This window comes from Cucumis melo, chromosome 3 (genome assembly GCF_025177605.1).
Source record: "Cucumis melo cultivar AY chromosome 3, USDA_Cmelo_AY_1.0, whole genome shotgun sequence".
NCBI lineage: Eukaryota > Viridiplantae > Streptophyta > Magnoliopsida > Cucurbitales > Cucurbitaceae > Cucumis > Cucumis melo.
This window is the reverse complement of record NC_066859.1, coordinates 27,281,221-27,297,530: the sequence shown is the minus strand read 5'-3', so window position 1 is coordinate 27,297,530 and position 16,310 is coordinate 27,281,221. Positions and strand designations below refer to the sequence as shown.

The following is a 16,310-nucleotide window of genomic DNA, read 5'->3' as shown; positions in this document are numbered from 1 at the left end:
TGTGCGTTGGCAAAAATGCAGTGCAATGATTTTGAGCATTTGCTATTTTCTCCATTAAGATAGTCAGGTGGAAGTTGATTTGATACTAAAATAAAATTTGACAGAGAGAGAGAGAAAGAGGAAAAGAAAAACTGATTGGTAGTTCTTATATTTAATTTAAGAACTTGTCTTTTCACCTGTAAAAGTCTAACAGTAGACAAATTATAGTTTATGTTTTAAATAAACTAACGTAGATTACTAGGTTTTGATAAGCTTTGTTCTGTTTGTTTTTTCCCAAACATATATGAGATTGAGTCTAGTTGTTGAAAACCAAAAAATAACAAATTACGCTTAATTTGGTCTTCACCTTTTAATTTTTTAAATTTGTGCTTATTTTCTCCTTAATTTCATTTGTGAAAGAAAATTTTGAATTATTAGTCGATTTATTTTTATGTGTTTGTTATTATTTTTGAAAAAATAATATTTTTTTACTTAATTAAATGTTTAGGGTGGTCTAAGGTAAGACCTAGAGATCATGAGAGGGTCCAAGTATGTAGGGTATCAATAAGGACAAAAATGTGTATGCAACTCAAATGGGAATTGTTACGAAGTTTTGATTGATTGGCCAAGTAGGATTTGAATTAACACATTGCAACTTTGAGCACTAGAAATATCTCAAACATTGGTATCGTTACATTAACAATAGATATGTGTCAAAAAAAATTAACAAATTAATAATCTCATCATCTGACCTTTGATCAAAGAATAAAATAAATATAATCTCTAAAGGAAAGACTATGTTATATCTTTTAGTGCATTACTCATAACTTAAGTAATGAAGTGCAGTAGGTTTCGCTTTAGGAAATTAAAAAAAAACATGTGAATTTATAGGTGGAGATGACTTCTATAACCTTGATTTTTTAAAATAAGAAATAAAAATTCAAATGTTTTGCAAACAAATCTTAAGTACTACCAGCAAACAAGTTTCACTTTTATTCTATTGTCCTTTCAATTTTATCCCGTAATAGATTCCTTTTCGACAAAACAACTAAACAATTATATATGAATTTGAATCTAATTGGTCTAATGAAAATATAAACTTCTATTTTTCAAGGACTGTATTCATGATTAATTCAACCTAGAAAGACAAATTGGGTAAATCGCACGAAAATGACTATTTCCATCATTTTGTCCTGAGATTTTTCTCCCTATAAATGATGCTGTCGGCCTTAGTTTCGAAAAATATAAGGCTTCAACTGTGCTCTTGCATAAGCAAACTGACAATCATTTGCCTAGTTATTTTGGCTTGGCATACTCATGAGCTCGAAGTCATAACTACAACATTAATCTTTTCTTTGTTGTTTTTCTCCTGAAAAATATGTCGAGTACAAGAAACAAACATCGAACTCAATAATACATAACTAGAAATACAACTTTTTCTACTCAAAACAGTTTTCGATTCATATGATATGCCTATAAAGATATAATGCCTTCCTTTGATTTACAAATGCTCTTTTTCAAAGATTTTAATGTAAAACGGAAGAAAGCTACATGTAACATGATCAGTACTCGCTTTCTAAATGAATCTAAATTGTATTTCTATATGTCTCTAAACAGGTCTATGTATATACTTTATCTGTCTGATAGAACGGATTCGGTCCATGCCAACATTAGGTCCCGAACAACTGATGGAAAATCTGCAACAACAATCCCAGTTGTGGGGGAAAGAACGTTATGTTGGATTTCGACCATGTAGAAGTTAGATTGTCTAAATGTGAATATTTGGAATGATTAATGAGTGTAAAGATCTACCTCGGGCTACTTCCAAGGCCATTGATGGTATGTCTATCTGATCTTCAAGTAATCTGTAGACGTCGACAAGCTAAGAAAGAAAACATGGCATTTTAGCAATCTTATTGCAGTAGAATCAAATGAAGAAGGGAAGGGAAGGAAATTACTGACCTCTTGCACGTGAAGCTGTGAGTCTTCAGTCAAAGCAAGAAGCAGCTGTCGGCGGATTCCTTCGTCAATGAGAAATAGGCGAGCGCCATCTTTGATTGTATCTTTGAGGTCAAGTTTATTCACGACTTGTCTTGAACCTTGCCTGAAAAGGGTTGTCCAAGAAAAAACAAGTTAATGGTATATAGCCGGAATTAACATTATACAAGACTGGCTATCTAATGTCACAAACAGGTCTTTCTTCTGCAATGCTGGGTTACTGCTCATCTTAACAACGTTCTCTTTAGCAAGCACTATAAGATTTTCAAGACGCTTCCATTGAAACATTCCATCTTTGAATAAAACCTGAAGAGCAAGGAAAAAATTGACATATTAAGGAACTTTTGGTGCAGTACTCGATAGCTCCACCAGAGAGAAAATGTGGAAAGAGTATCCAAGAACAATTTTAACCCAAACGTGTAAAAATAATTTAGGTAGCAGCAGTGTTAATCGAACCTGAATGAGGCGTTCACGTAAAGCAGGGTTTGGATCTGTCAAAAGGCGCTTTGCAACGTATGGATATGCAACCTGTTGAGAAACAAATAGAGAAGAATGTATGGAAAACATGAGGATGGAGATCAGATTCTTAACAAAAGAAATGGGTATATCCATAGGGCAATGCAAGCAAAGGTAGTGCTTAGAAGTCCATTATTGCTTTCAATTTAATATACCCGTTTACTTATAGAAACAACAAACTAAAATTTGTGAAGTGGGAGAGTAACTGATTTTGATATATGTCCAGGCTCAAGGAATTTATAGAAAGACACCGACAAACTTGATCAGTAGCTTAGGGATATTAAAGTATTTTGATAAAGGCCCCCGACCCCCCACATAAGACAAATTCAATTCCATCCATCAATCAATAGCCTTTCGCCACTCAAATGTTCTCAAACATAAAACAACTAAGAAGAGCATTGAAACGTTTTTCACAAAACCTACTGCACAGTTAAGTTAACCAAGCAGGTGACGAAATCAATTACTTCAGAGTTCCCCCCACCTACTAAAAGAAAAGGGAAGAGCACACTTCATTCACTCGTTGGAACCATTCTAGACGTGAGACAATGATAAACTCATTTATTTACAATCTCATTTCCTGTAAAATGAATTGCAGGTATTAGTACTCAACCTAGGAAAATCTGCTATCCACTTGATACCTAAGCATATTTAATCCTCACGATTTACTCCAAATTTTATTCATTATATAACAATTAGTTTTTCTTTAGCTGGTTGAAGATATTTGGAAGAGAAAAAGTTGGAAGAATAAAAAACTGCCCAGCCAGAAAAACCAACATAGACACTCAATTACTGTAGTATATACAGCTAAGAGTTCGCTACTGAGATAAGATGTTTGCCAATCAACTAGCCCTAGCCTTTTCAATTTAATATGTGATAGAAGTAGAATTTTTCATCCTTTTACTAGCAAAGAAAAATACCACAAGAATTTAAAAGCATGTGCACCTTAAGTAGAACTAATAAATATATAACCTCACCTCAAGAAATTTGAAGTTGGGCTTGAGAGTAAAACAAATTCCCTCTTGAGTCAGGAGAGATCGGATAACAAGAGAAAACCTCTCAGGTATTCGGATGGGATAATTATAGACCAACTGATTGAACTTTCCTGGAGCACATGAAGCAGATATCACATCAATTCTACATTATGGTTCTCCAACTTAATCGGTACTCTGTTGAACTTAAAAGTCATATGCTAAATTGAAACTTCACACAATCACATAAAGTACTAGTGATGTTACCAGTGACACTTCGGAAATTAAAATCAGATAACCCTTTCCCGGCAGAATTTTGCCAAATTGCTTCTAATGCCGGAATGATAGGAGCAACATCTGTCCCAGGGGCCAGAAACCCGAGCCTAGTGAAGTCATTTGCCATTTCAGCGTAATCCTCATTTACAGCATGTACAACAGCATCAATCAGGATCTGTTTATTTAGCTGATGGATGGAAAAAGCAATACCACAAAAAAGATGAGAGAAAGGGAGATCAATATTTTTCATTCAATTTTCCAAAGGATGAAAACTTACCTGACTGAGCACGGCAACATTTCCAAAATCCACATATGCTATACGTCCATCACGCATTGCAAAAATGTTTCCAGGATGGGGATCACCATGAAATAACCCAAATTCTAGCAATTGCCGCAATGCTGCACTTACTCCAACAGTTAAAAATCCATCGACATCAATGCCAGCATCCTTGATAGCCTGGTTTTGTATGAGTAAATGTTAATACTTCAAGAAGTACCTAAAAGGATCCTGAACCAAAATAATTAACAACCAAACCTGGGGGTCAGTGCAGCGGATACCATCAATCCATTCCATCACCAAAACCCGTGAACCAGAAAGTTGTTTGTAAACACGAGGAATTTTTACAGTGGGATCATTTTTGAAGTTTTCAATAAAATCCTCAAGGTTACGGGCTTCCTGCATTGGAAAAGCAAAATTAGCATAAATATTAAACAGTGAGACAAAGATTTTGCTTTCCAACATGCTTTCAGTTTATGGTTGCTTCAATGCAATGTGGCCCAGAATGACTTTGCTACAGAGGACAGTTCAGATACATACCAAAGTATAGTCAAGCTCCTCTAACAGCTTCTCACCAAATTCATCAACTATGAGCTCCGCATTACACCCAAGTTTTTGTAGACTGATGCCATTTAAAAAAGAAGCCAGTGTACGAAAGAGAAAAAGATCCTGGTAAATTATTGGCTCGATCTTAGGCCTTTGAACCTGCAGACAAATTATATTACTAATACCGAGGCTAAGATTTTCCAAACGGGAATGAAAACTCTAATGTAAACTTTCAGAAAATGTGAGGAAAATAATAATGTTAATGTAATTAATCAGAACCTTGATAGCAACATCCTCGCCAGAGTCTCTTAGAGTAGCTCGGTAAACTTGACCCAAACTTGCTGCTGCTATTGTCTGTGACGAAATTTTGCTAAAAACAGCTTCAAGAGGACGACCCAGTTCTTCTTCTATGATACTGAAAGCAACCTACGCAATGCCAAACCACATGAAATTATCAGAAAAGTACAAGATCCTGTGCAAGGACGTTTCAAATTTATTAACTGCTAATAACATTCAACCTCGTTAGGAAACGGCGGAACATCGTCTTGAAGAATGCAAAGTTCATTCATATAATCTTCTCTAATAATATCAGGTCTGTTGGCAAGAACCTGTCAAATGGAAGAAAGATCAAGACAGCCCTGACATGTTGAAAAGGTATGTATGCTTCACAGAGCGCATATCTTTTCTACAACAAATGACAAATAGAGCTTCCACTACCTGAAACATAGGCTACTCAAAATAAGCTTTTAATTCTTTTTAAACATCGATACTCTGAGGTAAATTTTGATTGTGGTATGGGCCGTGGTATACTTGAGCTTTTTTTGGTAAATATCATGAATTAGAAAATGTAAGAAAGATCCGATTCAAGCTGCAATCAAGCTTAGAATATTGGCTTGAGTGGACAGAGATCAGGGCATCCAGGACACTTTCTTGAACTTATGGAAGGTTCAAAAGTTGTAAATGGAGGAAGCAGATAGACGACAGTAGCAGAAAAGTACACAATAAAAACAGATTTAGACCTCATTCAACAAAACCATTTATTGTGATCATCAAACAATTATGGGTCGATGAGAGGTAGGGTATAATTTAAAACCAGTATACCTGCCCAGCTTTAATGAACGAAGGCCCCAGATCACACAAGAGTTTTCGAAGCTGCCGTGCACGAAATGGAACGACCTCTTCATCCCTTCCGACAAAGCAGTCATACATCAATATAGACCAGTATAATCCGAGATTCCAAACAATCTCCACACCGCGAGAAATGAGAGACAAGACAGCTCCTCTGGATTCCAATACCTTATTCCTCACCTAATATAAGATTCAAACAATTACACATGACAAAGCTTAACTTGGTACTATTTTTCAACACCGTCATATGCTAAATATTCAATGTCAGTGAATTTCAACCTAATTTTGCAAAAGAATACTAACAAATTGTTATCATCATATCACACCACGAAATTTTCAGAGAGATAAAAATGGCGCGAAATAACATCAGTCACACACAGTAAAGAATAAGATCCTGAAAACCGGCAAAATTCACAAGAAAGACACGAATACGCAAAAGTGAAGTACACATTCAGTTCTTACAAAGTACTGTTAAAAAATCCGTACTGTCTCGGGAGAATACTTGCGAAATGGTATGCAAACACCACGCTCGATATCTAGCAACTCCAAGGCAGTACTAGATTTCGCCACCTGCCAATCCTTTTTATCACCGGAACTTGCAACTTTGCTACCGGAAAATTCAGCTGCAGAATTAGAAACTCGAATCACAGAAAACCTATGCTTCCTTCCCCGCACAGTCTTAGTCCTACCTTTCAAACTGCGATGTTTAGCAGAAAACGAAACGGCATGCGTGCAATTCGCAAGTACAAAATCCATATCTGAAGAACGAAAAATCAAAACCCTAAAATCTGGAGAATGAAAGGAAAAAAATGGGGTTACTGGGCTTGACGCCGGAGAGGAACAGCAAACGATCAACTTCAAAAATCAGTTAAAGTCGATGGCTGATGTTTGAGATTCGTGCGAATCGATGTGGGCAAGCTGGAACCTCATAATTAGGAGAGCTTGATGATTGATTGATCCCCTCCACAGAAATAGTTTAGCCATTGATATATAGGTTGAAGCTTACGTGTACGGTACATTTGAAAAGTTCAAAGGAACAAAAAGGGTGGATGGAGGAGAGAGAGAGGATAGAACTGAACGGATAATTTTCCCAATATAAAAAAGGTCATTATCATTCTTTAAAATAATTTTTTAAAATACCTTTTATATATATATATATATATATATATATATATATTAATGTAGACAGTAAAATGATATTTTTTTCATCAAATTTGTTTTTAAATATGGTAAAATAAATATAATAAATTTTCAAATGTCTATCCTTGATACAATTTGAAATTATGTTTTATTTGTATATATTTTTAGAAATTTTGTCATTTAAGATATTTTTCTTAAGTTTTTTTGAATTTGGTACTGCAATTTCTACCTCTAATCCAATTTATCTTGATTTACTGTATTGAAGTTTTACACGAAGAGAAAACTAATTCATAAATTAGTCATTTGATATCTTTTCTTTTTTTATTGAAATTTAAAAGGTCATGACATATGTTTTTGGGTTTTTAACAATCAAGAGAGTCTTGCAATTAGCTCATATGGCACGGGAATGGATAAGAGCCAAAAAGAAAGAAAAAAAGCTCCATTTCAAACGATATTGAGATCCTTTTCTATTTAGTGAATGGACCATAAATTGACAAAAACAAACACAGGTTCAATTACTGTATTTTTTTCTTTAAAAAAACTAATAATTTTTAGAATTTACTAAAATTGAGAAGTTGGAGTTAAGATTAATAATTCACAAAATTAGGAGAAAGCACGAAATGGAGTTGAAGCTTACGTGTACGTTACTTTTTATTTTGGATAAAGTAGAGAAAATTCGCGGGTGAAGTGGCATTTGTCTTTTGTTGCGACAGTTGGTGGTCGACGGTCGTGGCTTTAAGAGGTCCACGTCCCCAACGGGGGCAATTGTGATAAATGCAAATGAGATAGTTAAAAATAGAGGCCTTTTAAGAAATAAAACAAAATATTTACATTCTATTTAATAATTTCCAAAACTAAAACAACTCGGATACCTTCGATAAAAAAAAATACCAACAATTTTGAGAAATTTGGTTAGTCTAGATTTGGCTACTAGATCAAGTCCTTTTCGAGATATTTTATTTTTATATTCGGTACAAAATAAAAATACGAATATTTTATCTTTGGTACAGAACCAATTTTAAAAAAAATTGAAAAGAAGAAGAAGAGGGAGGGAAGAGAGATGTTGGAAAGAAAAATAAATAAATAAGATAGACGATGAAAATAAAGGGTAAAACTAGAATATTTAAGAAAATGACCGTGACTTTTTTAATCTTATTACGGCCATAATTATTTTGGTTATATTTATGAAATTTTTTCTAAAAATATATCAAATAAGTTTAAAATAATTAAATAAATAGTAATATTTTTTAAAAAAATTATAAATATATCAAAATATGTAAAATTGTATTAATGATAGATAAATCATTAGAGTCTATCATTGATAAATCATAAGAATCTATCAGCGGTAGGAATCTATTTGTAATTTTGTTAAAGTGTCGTTATATATTTAATTATTATTCATAAAGCTGCTACTCATTATAATTATCATTTGAGGGGAACTTTATAAAATTTAAGCTCTCTAAAAACTTTGTGTTACATGTAAATTTTTAGCAGTTAGATTTAAACTATTTGCATAAGTAACATTTGAAAAAAATGAAAATATAGCAAATTCAGCTAAAGTCTATCGATGATAGTAATGGATTGCTTTGAACATTGGTAAGAGTTTATCAACAATAAAAGCTCATCACTAGTAAATTTTGCTACATTTGTAATTTTTTTAAAATATTGTTAATACACCTTACTATTATTCATAAAATTAGCTCATATTATAGCTATTCAATTTTTTAGGTGCTAAATTAGTACATTGAATAGATTTTAAGATTCAAGATAAATATCTAGGGATTAAAGTTTAATTTGGTGTTTATATATTTATTTTAAAAATCTTTAAAGTTTTGATGGTGTAATTAAGAAGACGATGAAGTTAATTTTTGTCTAATTATACCTCTTTCACATTTTCAATATTTAAATTCCCTTTAAACACACACGAGTTTTTATGTATAATTGATGATTCTTTTAAAATATTAAATATTATGCGACGAACATTCTCAATGGTTTTAAGAATTTTTTCGATACAACATGAAGTAAGTGGATTTGAACCATAAAACTCTTGATCAGTATAACCACATTTATATTTTCAACATAGTTATGCTTATTTTTACAATAAATTCAAAATTCAAAGAAAAATATATATATTTAAAAAATTTATTTTATAACTACATAAACCTAATAGCTACAAACATGGAAGCGAGTGGCAATCTAATTTAGTAATGTAAACATTGTTTTAAAACAACATTATAATTATTTTACATTGGTTTGTTAGTCCATCAATATGGGTTAATCTTATTTGTCATACCCCATCATTAATAATTCAACAAGTTTGGTAGGGATTTGTTAATCCCAACCTCAAAATCTTCGTGAAGCTGAGATAATTGATGACTACGCATCAAATACAATAACATTTTGAATTATTTTACTATATCTTGGTGTAACTATATTTTTTTTCATTAATTTCCATTAAGACAAAGGGCTTGTTTGGAATGAATTAAGAAAAAAAATGTTTTCTAAAATATGTATTTTCATTTAAATATTTTTTTCTAAAAACTATTTGAAAGAAAAACACATGTATGTTTGACAATTTTGTTTTTCAAATGTGTTCTTAGGCAAAAATTTGTTTGATATGTATAGAATTTGTTTGTGGAGATTTTGATAGAAGTTCGACAACGATCATCGAAGATGGTGATTTGATGTGTGGTCGGAGACATTCATCGTAAAATGATAATCAGAAGTTGACGACAATAGTCGTTGGAAGTCAAACAACGACAATTACAAAAAAAGTAGTCGTTGGCAGTTGGTCGATAACAAACATAAAAAAACAATTGACAAAAGTTGACCAGTAACGATTACTATAAAACAATTGACAAAAGTAAGTTAACAACGGTCACAAAAAATGACCAACTTAGGAACATTAACCATTAAACACACAAAATTTATTTTTCTAAAAGTTGGTTTTAGGTGTTTGTCTTAAACCACGTTATTCTATAAATTCATTATTTAAAAAATTATTTTAGGTGGTTTGTCAAATACATAATATTTTTTTCAAAACAACTTATTTCTTAATTTAATCACCTAATAATACAATCCAAACACACCCAAAATTCTAGAAATCTCGAATTGAAAAATATGAAAAAAATTAGAGTTATTCTCAAATATAGAAAAATAAATTAAACCAATCACAAATATATCGATGCATTACAGATAGACCATAAAAATTTTCTACAATTATAAATACTTTTACTAGTTTTATAATTTGAAACAATTTCCAAAAATTAAAGTTTAGAATTTATAATTTATTTTAGTAGTATACGTGGAATCTTATTTTTAAATAATGTGTTTTTTAAAACTAATATAAAAAATAGGGTATGAGGAAAATATTGACAAAAAAACAAAGTACTTTGGATGGAGTCGTGAGTCTGGGTGTGTACACGTGGGAAGTAATGTGTTGGCATGTGGACCTCACACATTTTTTTTTCATTATTTAATATATATATATATATATATATATATATATATATTCAAATATCCAAATTTCAATTTTCAAATTCAAAATCTCTATTTTTCTATAAAAGATATATATTAACAAAATATATTATTAAAAATTATATTGAACAAATATTTGCAATCCACGTATTAATAAAATGATTTGATGTCAATAACTCTTTTCATTTTGATTTAAAAAAAAAACTAGATATTCTAATTTCTATAGAGTAAAATTATTCTAGTCATAATTTTATTTTATTTTGATTCTTAAAAAAGTAGATATTTTGTTAATATGGGTGGATTGCAAATATTTATTTAATATATTTTTCAATAACATAGCTTGTTAATATATATTTCTTAAAAAAATAATTAAAGATTATAATTTGAAAATTGAAAAAATATTTAATAACGAAAGATATTTTTGAAAATTAAAATTTAGAAATTTAAATATTTAAACATTCAAGTAGTGAACCTCGTTTATGACTTCCCACTTTGTCCAAACTCTCCTACCCTATTTTTCGACATTAACTTTAAACAATACATTATTAAAAAAAAATCGTATATGTGTTCACATTTAACTTTAGAAAAAATTCCAAAAATCAATCTTTAAAGTAACTAGTGCAATTATACCTTTAAATTTTCAGTTTTAAAAATTAAGTTCTCGAACGAAATTTTGTATAATTTAGAATGTTCAATTTTATAACCGTAGATCCAATTTATAGAATAATTGGGAGCTTGAGTGTTCAAAGGGGTTTAAGAGTTCAAACAACTAAAGAAATAAAATCTAAATCGAGAGGGAAAAGAAATGGCCATACTGGCGGGAAGCGAATTGCTCTTTCACAAACTGCCTCCACAGAATATCTTCGTCTTCCTTCTTCTCTACTTTCGCAGCGACGCTCTCTTCTGCGATCGGGGAGTTAGATCGGCTCTGGAAGTAACTACAATTTCACTAACACGATTTTGTTCTGATAAAAGTAAGCATTATCTGTTGAGTTCTACATCCACATCAAAACTGTATCATTGTTGTATGTGTCGTATTGTTTTTGTTTGCTGATAAAACAGAAGGAAAGAAAATTAGTTTTCTGTAATTTTGAAGTTCCGAATGAATTTGAATTTTACAGAGACGTTCTTTTTCTGCGGCAATAATGGAGTTAAATCGGCGACGGAAGTAACTGCACTATCACAAACATGCTTCTGATCCGGTACAAGTAAGCTTTGTTTGTTCTACATCTATCTCGCCGTACTGTATTGTTATATTTGTCGATGTTTTTGTTTCCTGATAAAATTTTAGGAAAATAAGTTAGTGATCTATAATTTCGGAGTTTAGAATGAATTTGACAAGCTCGATTTAGTTTCCTCATTTCTCTTAGTCTGAGATTGAATCGATTAAACTTAAGCGGAATCGCTTCTCATTGTTCTCTGCTTCGATCTTAGACTGCTTACGCGTGGGGAGTAGTTTCTGATTGCTTGGAATGTATTACGAGACAGAGAATTTTGAGAAATTTTTAGAATATAGGTATAATTAGATCTTTTGTTTTCGTTCGAAAATTAGATGATTCCCTGATTGGAATAGCCAAACTTCTTTTTCGAGTGCTTTAACTCACATTCCTTGCATTAACGTAGCATAGATATTCTGGAGATGATGAATTTGACTGCCAATTCTTTCACCAGTGAAAAATCGAGCTTATAACACGACCATACTCTGTTACTGTGATAATTAGACCATGATCGTTCAGTGAATTGACTGCAATGGGTGGTCAATTTGGATTTTGGAACCCTAGGACGATTAAGGATTACAACACAGAATGGCCAACGGCCAAGATAGTTTCTCCTATTAGAGACATAGTTTTTGATACTTAATTGTCCAACAGCCACTTAACTCTATAATATTGATACGTAAAAAAGTTCGTAGGAAATTAATTTTTAAAAAGATGATCATCATGAATTAAATAATTGATCTCTTAGTTATTTTATTGACAACCAAATAAAATGGAAATTAAACTACTAAAAGTAACTTTTTTTTCTGGATATTAGTGTTGGTGATGGAGCCTCACATAATTTTTTTTATCTAATGACAAGATCCTTAGATTTTTTTTGGTTTAATTTTGCAAATGATGATTGTGGTCTGAATTCCAACGATAATTTTTTTAAAAAATATTGTGGGGTGGAGTGAAATAAACTGCAATGCACTTAAATATTACTCTTATGGGTGAGTATGAAAAGATCGAAAAATTGAATCGATTGATTGAATTGAAGCTGGTCGGAAAAGGGAAGGGATTGGTTGGTGTCGATTTGGAAAAAATTCTAAATTAACAAATTTAAATCATTTCTAAAGAATTGAACTGACCAATGTCAATGACGTTTACTACTCGATAGTCAATGTTGGTGTGAACATTTATTAGACCGACTATAATCAATTCAATGGCAGTTTGGTTAAAAAATTAACTCCGACCAACTAATGCTCAATCCTAATTATCTAATTGAAAAATACTAAACTTAAATGGAGAAAATAAATACTATTTAACCTAAGATTTATATTGACTTTCTAAATATTTAATACAATTAGGTAAACACACTTCATATACAACCTTTCAAAAAGATACCTAGACGCCCAACCTAAAAAAAATATTCTTGACACTAGGAATAAGGCAAATAAGGCACACCTTGTTTTTCTTGTGGGTTGGGGGAGTGATTTGCACGTGCATATAAGGCCAACAAAAAAATTTCATATAATTCCTCACAGATCACGTCATATTTTGACGCGTAGGCACCTCGCACTTGTTTGTCACGTGAAAACCCATTTCCCTTTCGCTATTCCTTGGGGACCTCATATATGTTATAGTATTATTCCCAATCAAAATCCTACTCCGTAGGGCCTTTTGTATATGATTGAAAGTTGATTCTATTTAACACTGCAGCCCCTTTCTCTCCAGTTTTCCCTTTTTTGATTGGATAATTTATTTGTCTTTATCTGTGGTAATGATATCGTTTTGGAAAAAATAATTTAATGATCACGATTTGATTGTGCTTTTACGAGTCTGTTCTTGTAATTAATGTAATCTAGAGTTGAGTTTCAATTACATTAAACCCACTATGCTCAGTTTAAATAAGTTAGATAAATAGCTGATGAGAAATGGTCGTGTTTTTTAGTGTTTAACTCATTTATTGTGTTACTTTAGTTTAGGTATAGGGAGATGATGAAGTTGTGATCCACTGTTAATGAGTTTAATATTATAAATTAGACTTAAAACTTCATATTACTACGAGCCTAATTTATTTTTCTTCCGTCAATCTAACTAATTTTTTTTACATGTCTCTTACGATTCTATTTTCATTTTATTCTCAATCAATTCAACTCTCATTTCAACACCGGCCTCTTAAATTTCTAAAAATCACAATTTACATTTCAAACTTCTCAAACAACCTCGTATATTTCACACAAGAAAACAGGATTCATTCAATTTTGCAAATGAAATATGAAGAGGAAAGGAGCCCAAACTGGTGGATTAGGTGGATGTTTTAAGACACAAATAATTATTTTTGAACAAAAAAACTCAAATATTTCTGAATCGGTAATTTGTTTTCCTTCCGGCTGTTTGATGAACGCATCAAGAATTTCTCTTTCCTCTTAAACCGGATTCTAGATCCAAACAAAGTTAATTTGGAAGCCATTTCTTTGGGTTATGGATATATGGTTTTGCGGACAAGCATGAGACATGTCCTCTTCGTCACTCTTACATATGATAAAACCCTCGTACTTCCGACAAAAATTTCCTTATATTTCACTATCATCAAAATTCCTCTATATTGTCTCATTAATTGTAAATTTTGTTACCGTCTCAAATGTTAGGTGTTAATATACTAAATTATTCATAACTCATCAGCTTCCCTTTTGAGTTAATCGGTACTTTAAAATAGAATTAGAGCAAAAGAAACTCTTTATCATTGCAATAGTGCATCCAAATATTTCAATTAGATAAACCCATAACAGACATTCACCTTCTCCTATTTAATACTATTTTATTTATTGGGTCTACATGTCGTAATTAAATCTATTGTAATCCATTGTTAAGTTTTTGGTCAAGTTTAACCAAGAATTTAATAAAATGTTTTTATTGAAGTACAGTATTATGTAGCAATATAAACCCTCTCCCCCATATTTTTCAAACTATTTTCTCCGCCTTAGATATAAAGAAACGCCCGCTAAAATGAGCATACCGTATAATCATCCATCTTAGAGGTGAGATGTTCGATCTTCAAAAGAAAGAAGATAGAGCAACATCCACATAACACCCACATAAGTCATGTCATGGGTAGAATCTCCTCTTTTCTCTCAATTTTTACACATTATTTTATGTAATTTGAAGCCAAAAAAAGAAACATACCATTCTTTTTATTGATATATATGATACAAACACATTAATCCGATGAAGTTATTACAATAACACACATGTTCACACGGAAACTCTAATAACCTAGCCTAGTGGAGCAGCCATTTTGTTACAAAGATCGATGGTAATAAAATGCACAACAAAGACTTGAATTAATGAGACAAATATTATAAGACATGAAGGCAGAGTGAAACTCACATATCTCGGACATGGAAGAGATTTGGATTTTTAATGACTATGTCATACATATGAATGGAGTTGAACTTGGCAAAATCTCTAGGGAGAGAAATTAGGTCAATAGAAGAACGTTTATGAAACTGGAAAAGCTCTGGGTCACCTCCATAGTACCTTTCCCATCCCAATGATGTTAGGATATTCTCTAGCGAAGAGTAAGATGTCACGGGCTGACCTGTCGGTAAGTGTATTAAAACCTTCGATCGCCTTGAGTTCCCTAGCCTTCCATCGGAATCCGCTTGAGGGTTTTCGATCAATCGAATTACGCCGTTCTTGAAAACCCAAACCCCAGACATGTTTCTTTCTTGATGCTTTTGTGTGTGTTTAGTTTTATAGCTTTTCTTGGTGAAGTGAAGGAGGAGAGGGGGGTTTATATATATAAGCAATCGAGCAAATAAAACAAGAAGAAAATACTCTTGGGAGTGCGGTTTGTTAATTTAAATTTAATTTAATGATAGGATTGTTTGGCTTTTGGCATAGAATCTAGATATTGTGGGACCTAATGGGGATTTAAATATGAGGGTACAGGGATTCTCTTGAGGGTGCTATTTTAGGGTACAAGAACCATTCGTGTGGTTTGGTTTGATTTTTTAGAGAGAATCTCTCTAATATGTTATTTTCACTTTTCTATATATAGTGAAGAATCTTTGTAAAATAGTAGACACTACACTACTCTAGAGAAATATAGTTCTTTATTTAAAAACAAGTCAATGAATAAAAAGGAAGGGGCACTTACATTTCACGAGCTATCCATGTGAAGGGGGTTGGTTTATTTGGAGATACGCTGGCCCGGTTAAAGGATTGATGTGAATTGTTTGTGTATTTATCCTTAGTGAAAAGTTAAAGGATATTGTGAAGAAAAAGCTCTTGCATAAAACATTAATCGACTCTTAAGGGATGAAGTCATTTGGCCACTTTTGGTCAAATTTTGTTGTTATACTTTTAGACCAAATTTTCCAAAATGTTTGTTGTTAATGTGGTATTACCTTGAGCACAAGTCTTATATTTTTGTGGTGTTGAGACCAATGTTGAAAAAATTAATGTACCTCATAATAATCCTCCTATAAAATGACACGAGAAATGTTTTCAATTATCAATTGATTTTGAGATGAAATTCATGTCATATTGTATAGTAGGATATTGTAGAGTAGATAAAATATGCATGAGTAAGCCACATAGTGAGAAAGAAAGAATGTCCCCTAGCATCATTAATAATATATACCTTTTAGACAGATTAATAGTCATTTGTATCAATTTATGGCTCGATTTTTTATTGGATCAAGCTTCCTAATGAATATTGTTGGGGACAACATATACCATTATATTTTTTTATAGCATAATAATTGTCCAATTTCGAAATAAATGTAACATTCGCGATTT

At 31.9% G+C, this 16,310-nt stretch overlaps 2 protein-coding genes across 3 annotated transcripts; both read right to left on the bottom strand.

Moving 5' to 3' along the window:
• Positions 1–1,397: 1,397 nt before the first annotated feature.
• Positions 1,398–6,739, bottom strand: LOC103488237 (protein ACTIVITY OF BC1 COMPLEX KINASE 1, chloroplastic). 2 transcript variants are annotated; one of them, XM_017044525.2, is made up of 14 exons: positions 6,175–6,739; positions 5,662–5,868; positions 5,079–5,168; positions 4,840–4,986; positions 4,555–4,719; positions 4,273–4,413; positions 4,015–4,194; positions 3,729–3,924; positions 3,468–3,595; positions 2,434–2,505; positions 2,171–2,283; positions 1,942–2,083; positions 1,792–1,861; positions 1,398–1,676 (listed from the first exon to the last, which is right to left on the bottom strand). In XM_017044525.2, the coding sequence occupies exons 1-14, from the start codon at positions 6,442–6,444 to the stop codon at positions 1,612–1,614; spliced, it is 1,986 nt and encodes a 661-aa protein (XP_016900014.1). In that variant the 5' UTR covers positions 6,445–6,739; the 3' UTR covers positions 1,398–1,611. The 2 variants fall into 2 exon arrangements, with proteins under 2 accessions (XP_016900014.1, XP_016900015.1); XM_017044526.2 differs by having other exon boundaries at positions 6,151–6,300.
• Positions 6,740–14,665: 7,926 nt separating this feature from the next.
• On the bottom strand, positions 14,666–15,268 carry LOC103488238 (flowering-promoting factor 1-like). The gene has a single exon (XM_008446872.3). It carries the CDS (start codon positions 15,224–15,226, stop codon positions 14,891–14,893), a length of 336 nt encoding a protein of 111 aa, XP_008445094.1. The 5' UTR covers positions 15,227–15,268; the 3' UTR covers positions 14,666–14,890.
• Positions 15,269–16,310: the final 1,042 nt, after the last annotated feature.

What these genes read in the sequence shown, in the direction of transcription:
- LOC103488237 (XM_017044525.2), bottom strand. Translation starts at nt 6,444, where the DNA reads ATGGATTTTGTACTTGCGAATTGCACGCATGCCGTTTCGTTTTCTGCT. An exon ending in CGTTCATTAAAGCTGGGCAG is followed by an intron (nt 5,169 to 5,661) that starts GTATACTGGTTT and finishes TCCATTTGACAG; the next exon opens with GTTCTTGCCAACAGACCTGA. An exon ending in GCATTGCAGAAGAAAGACCT is followed by an intron (nt 2,084 to 2,170) that starts GTTTGTGACATT and finishes AACCCTTTTCAG; the next exon opens with GCAAGGTTCAAGACAAGTCG.
- LOC103488238 (XM_008446872.3), bottom strand. Translation starts at nt 15,226, where the DNA reads ATGTCTGGGGTTTGGGTTTTCAAGAACGGCGTAATTCGATTGATCGAA.